Genomic DNA, 9,010 nt, shown 5'->3' with positions numbered 1-9,010 from the left:
CCTCTTTTCCTCGCTTTCCTTCGCTTTTAAATAGCTTAAAAGCACCGTGCGCATTTTACGTTCACTTTCGAATTAGCGGCAGTTAGGCGTCAATTGCTTGACTGCAACAAAATACAACGTCAAACTCACTTTAGCATATATATATAAAACATAGAACTTTTAACTCGACTCACTCTCCTTGTCAGTCAGCTCGACTCACTCTCCTTGTCAGTCAGCTCGACTCACTCTTCTTGTCAGTCAGCTCGACTCACTCTTCTTGTCAGTCAGCTCGACTCACTCTCCTCACTGGAGAAATTCAATCTGATCTGTGATGCGACTGTCGTTCGGCACGCTGCATTGGGCAGCCGCGTTCAGTTTTTAATAGTAGTGTCTGTTCTTTTACTGAACGAAATGATTTTTTATTACTATAAAAAATCAAAATGATGGTGGGGGTCAGTGAAGCGGTGGGAAAGTGACGTAACCAGTGTTGCGGCTTAAGTCAGCACCGTCTATCGTGGCAAGTCTAGAGTATAACTGGTGTTTCTGCTTTAATGACATAGGCAAATGTCAGAAGAGCTTTAGCAAATATTCTCCTCCACTGACGAGTTCATAAGACATAAATAAACGTGCACGTTCATAAGAAGTAACACGCATGTAAACAGATCTTATTATGAAAGGGCTCTGGTAAACATACACATAATGGCACTTATGCATTCAGGTATTTTGAATCTGTTTGAGAAGACATTCATATTCAAACATTTACACGTTTTTTTTATTATTATTTCAGGTCTTCACTGCACTTCACTTCCCTGCTCTCTCTTCCTAACTAAATAATTGAAGTTTAGTGAACAAATCTCATAGCAAAGAAAAATACTGTATGGCCAGTAGTGCTGTGTTCAATACATCGATACAACGATGTATCGTCACAGAGATTTGACGATACGAGTATCGATACAGCTGGCCCTGTATCGATATTGTGGCACGTGTACAGCAGTGGACCGCGCTTAATTTGAATACAAGAACAACGTTTAAAATTGAGCAGAAAAGTGCGAGGTTTCTAAAAAATAATGAATAGAGAATAATATATAGGCTATAACGAGGTTTAATCTGGCCGCAGAGGAACACAACTGGGTTGCCTGATATAAAGAGACGTAATCCCCAAAACAGAGCTTTACACTTGCGCAATACAGAAACAACTGCTAAGCGTGCAACTTAACTTTGTCAACCTGGCAACCATGTGCACGCGCTCTCTCTCTGTGGATGAATGCACTTGCTTTCTGAAAGCACCGGTTTTCATTTTAGCGATCTCCACTTCAATATTCTATTCTCAGAAAAGTGTAATTCATCAAGTGTTCATTTATGAGAGAGAGAGGCTGTGTATGTATGAATTACCAATGTCTTGCCGCATTTCTCTATTAACAGTGAAGCTGTGGCTTTAATTCCTGTAGAAACAATGATGTTACCAGCTCCTTGTTGAGAAAGATAATAATAATAAAAGAATAATTTTATCAACTAAATATCAAGCTATTTAGTTGATAAAATTGCGGGGCAGCGCTAAAAAGTTTGTTCCTGAATGTTGGAGTGACTGAGCGTGTGTGCGTGAGATACAGTGAAGACAGCGCATTAGTTTAGAACTCTTCTAATTTTTATTTGTATTTTTTAAACGTAGAGTGTGTGTTAATTTGTGCAATGATAACCTACGAGCAATGTAAATATGATTTTTTTTAAATATATTAGAATGAGTAGTCTACATTACAATATAAATTTATTAGAGCGAGTTCATTATTATTTATGGGCTTAAAAACAAGATGCAAAAAATCAGAATATTGTACCTGGTGGGGAGTGCCCAATGTAAACATGAAACATTACCACAGTACATAGATGGTACAGTAATGGAGGCCCTTCATAATGCAGAGGCCAGCAGCCTGCTCTGCCAATAGTTAGAAATGACCCTATAGTATGCAGTGTTTAATAAACAGCTGTTTTACTAAATTCTTCTGAGGTGAAGTGCAGTCCCGTATTGTGATACGTATCGTATCATGGCCTCTGTATCATGATACGTATCGTATCGTGACTTTGCTGGTGATACACAGCCCTAATGGCCAGAGTATAATCAGTCCCTGAATGTGATGTAATAAGAAATATAAACCATTTAAATTTACTTCCGATGCCTTTCAAAAATGATTTTTTGAAGTTGTAAATCCAACAAAAATAAAATTTTTTACAAGATAATACTTTTTCGGTCTTCCCATTTCAAAATGCAATTCATTATTATTTATGGGCTTAAAAACAAGATGCAAAAAATCAGAATATTGTACCTGGTGGGGAGTGCCCAATGTAAACATGAAACATTACCACAGTACATAGATGGTACAGTAATGGAGGCCCTTCATAATGCAGAGGCCAGCAGCCTGCTCTGCCAATAGTTAGAAATGACCCTATAGTATGCAGTGTTTAATAAACAGCTGTTTTACTAAATTCTTCTGAGGTGAAGTGCAGTCCCGTATTGTGATACGTATCGTATCATGGCCTCTGTATCATGATACGTATCGTATCGTGACTTTGCTGGTGATACACAGCCCTAATGGCCAGAGTATAATCAGTCCCTGAATGTGATGTAATAAGAAATATAAACCATTTAAATTTACTTCCGATGCCTTTCAAAAATGATTTTTTGAAGTTGTAAATCCAACAAAAATAAAATTTTTTACAAGATAATACTTTTTCGGTCTTCCCATTTCAAAATGCAACATTTAATTCAATGTGTTACTTGCCATTTCTTTGTTATTTGTGTAAATTATATATTTTTACTAGCAATTTCTTAGTGGCAAAAAGTTCATATGCCAAGTTTAACGTAGCATCATACCTGTCCTGCACTGGGAAACAGTGGCTTGGAGACACTCGGCTGTGATTTTTACAAGATAATACTTTTTCGGTCTTCCCATTTCAAAATGCAACATTTAATTCAATGTGTTACTTGCCATTTCTTTGTTATTTGTGTAAATTATATATTTTTACTAGCAATTTCTTAGTGGCAAAAAGTTCATATGCCAAGTTGTTTAACGTAGCATCATACCTGTCCTGCACTGGGAAACAGTGGCTTGGAGACACTCGGCTGTGGCGTGGGCATTGTTGTGGCAGGCACAGCCGGCCGAATGGTAGGAGGGGCCTGAGCCATGTGGGGTATGCCAGGGTGATGACCCATGGGAGGAGGTATTCCTGAGCAAAACAATGACATAATTATGAACAAATATTAAAGAAAGATAAATAAATAAATATTGGTCTCATATATGTAATGAGATGGAAGGTTCCTTTACCTGGTGGCATGCCTGGCATCATTGGGGGCATTCCATGTGTAGGTGGCATCATCCTACTCATTGGCATCATGCTATTAGTTAAAAACAACAGGAAGGACATTTTTAATGCAATAAGCATGGATTAATCACACAACATTAACAAATAAAACTATTACAATTCTATTAACTTCTACCCTGGAGGCATCCCGTGCATGACAGGAGGCATCCCTGGCATCATCGGGGGGACACCAGGCATCATTGGGGGCATTCCTTTGAGAGAAACCATTTAAGCGACACATAATAAATATACTATGCATAACATCTTAAACGGGGTGTTTTGTACTATTACAAAGCACACCTGAGTAGCTTCCAGGTGGCATCCCTGGCGCTGGGACAGGGGCCATTCCTGGCTGGGTCATAGGGGCATAGGCTGCCTGAGGCTGTATGGTTGTTGCTGGTTGCTGAAAGGAGGGACCAGCCTCTTCATCTGAGTCATCTTCATCAGAGTCATCTTGCTGTTTTTTCTTCTGATTTTCTGTTTCCAAAAAAAGGAGAATATAGTTACTATGGGTTTACTTGGGCTACAAAAAGAACAGGGCGGCTTTTCCCAAAAGCATCGTAAGCCTAAGTTGATCGTAGTTCCACTGGTTTCAATGGGTCTACGAAATACTTAAGCTTACGATGCTTTTGGGAAACGCAGCCCAGATGAGTAAATAGGAATTTAAATGTTCTACCCTGTGTTTTTTGTTCAAGCACACGTCTCCTCTCCTCCACGTCTTTCTCTGGAATACCCTCCATTCCATAAATCTCCAGCTCTATGTCAATCCTTCCCGGTATTGCATTAGGGACACCATCAATGGTTTCTTTGTGAACCTTAAATCAAACAAAAACAGATTTGAACATACAGCAAATAAAACACATACATATATATTTATTTATTTATACAATAGTTCGTTCTGGTTCTCAAATCTGATTGGCTGAGAACCGTGAGATATTGTACTGGTATCGCTACAGGAACACCCCTTTCACAATTTTGTATCGCTCCGCTTGTTCTAGCCGGGTCTAGGTTTTTTTTTTAATTATTCACTGAGCTAATCGTAGAGTACGTTAGTTAAAGGGGTCATAATGACGCGATTTCAATTTTTCCTCTCGTTGGAGTGTTACAAGCTCTTGGTGCATAAAGAAGATCTGTAAAGTTGCAAAGACTAAAGTCTCAAATCCAAAGAGATATTCTTTATAAAAGTTAAGAGTCAGCCACACCTACCTAAAATGGCTCGTTCTAACACGCCCCCACATGTCTACATCACGATGTGGGAAGATTTGCATAACACCACCCAAATGTTCAAGTAAAGAAAGAAGTAACTTTTATTCTCGCTGTAGTATTGTTGCTGCCGCCATGTCGTGAAGATGCTGTGTGTTTCGTTGTGAAAGCGAAACTACTTTGTTTGGTCTTCCAAAAGAGGACACGACTAGAAATCATTGGTTAAGTTGTATTTACAACACTGTTCCAGAACACTTCAACCAACCAAATATTCAGATGTGTGCAGCACATTTTATGGAGGACTGTTTCCTGATCCTGGTAGAGTAGACTACAATTCGTCTGTGGCACAAAGGCTGTTTCTATAAAGTGGGGCAGTTCCAACTTTGCAAGGACAGTCTGGCGCTTCTGACTCACAGACTGGAAGTAAATTTTTTTATATTGAAAGAATTTGCCACTGATGATTCAAATGTGAGTTTTGAGCAGTGTAGAGTAGCGCTTGTTGTTTGTCGTTTCTCCGATCACAAATGCAGACATGGTTTTATGTTTACGCGGCACGATGCAACGCAACGTGTAAAAAGACAGTATAAGTCATTATAATCAGTAATTATGTCCCCACTGGATGTAACAAATGCCTCGTTTATAATGGCTTTAATGTTTTTGTCTCGTCGCTCCGGCCGGACACGGCATCAACAGTATGGTAAGGGGCGTAATATTTCCGTCACATGCTTGAGGTATTCGGCCAATCACAACGCACTGGATAGCTGGCCAATCACAGCACACCTCGCTTTTTCAGACCGATGAGCTTTGTAAAAATCAACACGTTTCAGAAAGGCGGGGCATAGAGGAGAAAATAATGTACAGTATGTGGAAAATAATGTTTTATTTTTTTTTTACTTTAAACCGCATAAACATTTCATTACACAAAAGAATGTTCTTTTTAGCAGCCTCATATGACCCCTTTAATATAAGAAGAAACGTCTAGCTTCGCGGTCTCTCATTTGGATGCACGTCTTGCCGCACTGTTTCTCTCTAATAACCTCGTTATTTCTCTCTAATAATTGAAGCACATGCCCTTGATATGAATTCTAAAAGTGTTGTATTTTTAACTGTCAACTTGAGCTTTGAATCCGTGGTGGAAGGAAGTAGTTCCGCACAAACGAGGGTTTTATTAGGCACTCCGTTGCTTCATGTTTAATTACACACATGTTCCGTCGAGCTGTTGTATAAACGCAATATCACTCTCGTACTCGAGCGATACCGGCTCTATATCAGCGGCTGTGATTGCCTCTGGCCTCGTGCCTCTGGCCTAATCACAGCCGCTGATACAGAGCCGGTATCGCTCGAGTACGAGAGTGATATTGCTCATTCATACATATACATATATACACATATATACACATATACCTACATACACACAGTATATAAAATAACTACATACCTGCATACAGTGGATGGCCAGACCAGGACCAGTATATAGCTTCTTGTGACATATATGACACTTAAAGTGCTTGGCCTTCTGATGCTGAATGAGAATCTTTTCATCATCAAAATCCCTGTTGCAGTACCTGAGTTTGCAGTTAAAGTCATATGAACAAGAACAAAATCATAACAAAACACCAAGAACAGCAGAAGGGACAGAAATCCCCAACACTGTCAGCATAGGGATGCTTAAAACTTTAGCTGTTACACATTTCTTTCACTATTATACCCTTGTAAAGCGGTTCTCAAACTTTGCCTTACCCCAGCAAAAAAATAAAAATATTCAAAAGCCCCATGACATTTCCAGTTTTTAACGATTTGCTGAACAAAGATTAAGAATAAGGATTTTTTTTCACAATCACAACTTCTACCTGAGAAATGTTTTAGAGCAATTTGTATATTCAATAAAATTCTCAAAAAGTGTATTCATTACACTTTCACAAAATTACAAAAAGTGATTAGTTTACGTCAATTTCTTTTAAAATCATGATGCATTAAACAAGGACATTGGGAATCGTGGTCCTGCAAAGAAAAGAAAAACAGTTGTTAAGGAGGCGAGTTATTGAGTGGGAAATGTCTTTATTTTTATTTTTAACTACTGGATATTTGCTTGTTAAATGCTACCAATACAACGGTATATTTTGTTAGTGGAAGCGTGAAACTAATCCACATATTTAGAGACACAATAAAATAAGTGTCACTTAAATCTGATTGATAAAGTAGCAGGTGTTCTCTTCGCGAACGCTCAAACAGAACGCACTACTGGATATTTGCTTGTTAAATGCTACCAATACAACGGTATATTTTGTTAGTGGAAGCGTGAAACTAATCAAATAAGTGTCACTTAAATCTGATTGATAAAGTAGCAGGTGTTCTCTTCGCGAACGCTCAAACAGAACGCGTCTATGATGTGCGCTGCAGAGAGGCCTTGATATCAGACAAACAATACATCAGCCACTCGTAAACAGGAAGTGGGCCAATCCGTACTAATAAACAATTCGAAAAATATTAAACAACGGTACGATCGCTTTTAAAGAAGGATACCAACACCAGGGCTTCATCTGCTTCTTCTTTTTTCTCCCCATGATTTATTTTCCAGCCTATTCCGCGAACACCACACTGACTGACGCCTACCTAAACATTAGCCAAACTAAAATGGAGTAACGCTAAATAGGACATGACGACGGCTTTTTCCACGCACTGCATCACAAGGAATACCGCCACCAACTGGACAGGAGGTGCACAACTGGGAATCTGGTTGGTGTTTGAGTGATAGCAATAGCCAAAATAAAGAGGAGCAGAACACGCAGCGCCAGTGGGGTTTTTTTGGGGGGGTTCTGATCCAAGCTACCTGATGATGGCAGTAATGCACTGTTAAGTGCGGTTGCCAGTAAACAAAAGAAGAAGAAGAAGAAAATAAAATAAAAAACTATTTTAAAAAAGTGATTTACTTAATTCAGTCATTCATTCATTTATAAACCCGCATAACTGCACATTAATCCTTATTTCACTTTCCTTCGACATCACTTAGTCACCCTTTATCAAAATGGGAAGGATATAAAACTTAAATATATAGTTCTGAGTTGACCTCACCATTGTTTTATGGCATTATTTAATCAGTGCTATGTTTTAATGGCCTTTTGACTGTGATGACATCATCTGAAAACAAATATTGTTTTAGATAAAGTCAAATATGAGTAAAATGTTATTATTTTATTTAGTTTGACCTACATTTTAACTTTAAAGCTCAGCATGTTTAATGTTTTATTAAAAACAAGCCTGATTTGAGAAAAACAGAAAGATAAATGGAAGATTTTTTTTTTTTGGCAACCCAAGATTCACAGAATTAATTTTTTTTTATCATTAATAACCTTACATTTATTTATTCTCTGTTATACTTAAAGCAAGCAGGGAATCCTTTCCCGACCGGCTCAATAAAAACAGCATGCACATCTTATAATGTGAATACAGCATGTCAAGGCACACTATACTCTCAATGCAATGCATTCAAGCAGAAAAAAAAGAAGTAAATTCAGTTCCAAAATACAATCTTCAGAGGTAATTATTTTTCTAAGATAAGCTATAAATACATATCTCAAATAACTACATTCACACAGTATTTATTTCATATTCAGAATTAAAGGCAGGCATTTTTATATTCAGACTCAACGAAATCTGCATTAGATGCAACTACCCAGTTCAATTATTTGAAAAAAAAAAGAAAAAAAAAGATTGTATAATGTGTTTCTGATGAACAGAGTCGGGTAACAGCAGTCATGATTTATGTTAAACACACATTTCTTGTCAGCTTTAAATATAACCGTGCTTTGCATATTTCTTATATGGATTAGAGCTATCGAAACACATAAAACATGCAAATTGCGAAACCACTTAAATCACTGACAGCATCACTACCTGTGGCTCAAAAGCCCTTTTGTGTATAGATTCATAAATTACTTTCAGACACATTTTTTAGCATTCACCACAGCACATTCCTTAATAAACACAAATAATAAACTCCCCTTTTGATCTAATACCCTTGTTGCTGCTCCATTTGCAAGTTGTTCAAGGCAGTTATTTATACCATTTACTTCATTTTAACACTAAATCCACTTTAACAATGAAGACTGAAATATCTGAAAAGGCTAAAACTGTAAAAAGGTAGCAAAGCAGCAGAGATGTCATAAAAGAACATCACAGGTCAGTTTAAGATATAAATTCAACAATCATTTAAAGAGTGCAAATCCTTTGATCATTAAAGTGTAGCAAATAGCATGCTTACCTCTCACTGACCTTTACAAAAATATATGAGCTGTACAAACATGCATGCTTATAAATCATTCGGAAATGTTATGAAACCCATGCGTACATTAAAACTCCTTCTTCAACATGTTGGTCAATTTTAGGAGGGAAACTTTGGTTGTCATTTAAAAAAAAATAACTTTGTAAGTCCTCCTACAAATACTGCAATAGGCCCAACATGTCACCATCACTC

At 37.6% G+C, this 9,010-nt stretch overlaps 1 protein-coding gene across 3 annotated transcripts in view; it reads right to left on the bottom strand.

Annotated features, from left to right (window-relative positions):
* LOC107601239 (BUB3-interacting and GLEBS motif-containing protein ZNF207-like) overlaps nucleotides 1-7,184 on the bottom strand; it is a 23,713-nt gene extending 16,529 nt beyond the window's left edge. For 2 of the 3 annotated variants that reach the window (XM_016293337.1, XM_016293338.1), the window contains exons 1-7: nucleotides 7,060-7,183; nucleotides 5,975-6,101; nucleotides 4,010-4,148; nucleotides 3,634-3,810; nucleotides 3,470-3,545; nucleotides 3,297-3,367; nucleotides 3,056-3,198 (exon numbers count right to left, since the gene is read on the bottom strand). In XM_016293337.1, the coding sequence (XP_016148823.1) occupies nucleotides 3,056-3,198; nucleotides 3,297-3,367; nucleotides 3,470-3,545; nucleotides 3,634-3,810; nucleotides 4,010-4,148; nucleotides 5,975-6,101; nucleotides 7,060-7,100 (774 nt within the window). In that variant the 5' untranslated portion in view covers nucleotides 7,101-7,183. Of the gene's footprint in view, nucleotides 1-3,055; nucleotides 3,199-3,296; nucleotides 3,368-3,469; nucleotides 3,546-3,633; nucleotides 3,811-4,009; nucleotides 4,149-5,974; nucleotides 6,102-7,059 lie in introns of all 3 variants that reach the window. The other variant, XM_016293339.1, reaches the window with a different exon arrangement.
* Between the last annotated feature and the right edge of the window lie 1,826 nt (nucleotides 7,185-9,010).

This window comes from Sinocyclocheilus grahami, unplaced genomic scaffold (genome assembly GCF_001515645.1).
Source record: "Sinocyclocheilus grahami isolate Dianchi unplaced genomic scaffold, SAMN03320097.WGS_v1.1 scaffold302.1, whole genome shotgun sequence".
In the NCBI taxonomy this organism is placed as follows: domain Eukaryota; kingdom Metazoa; phylum Chordata; class Actinopteri; order Cypriniformes; family Cyprinidae; genus Sinocyclocheilus; species Sinocyclocheilus grahami.
Note: the sequence above shows the minus strand (reverse complement) of the source record. Positions and strands in the feature narration are given on the sequence as shown.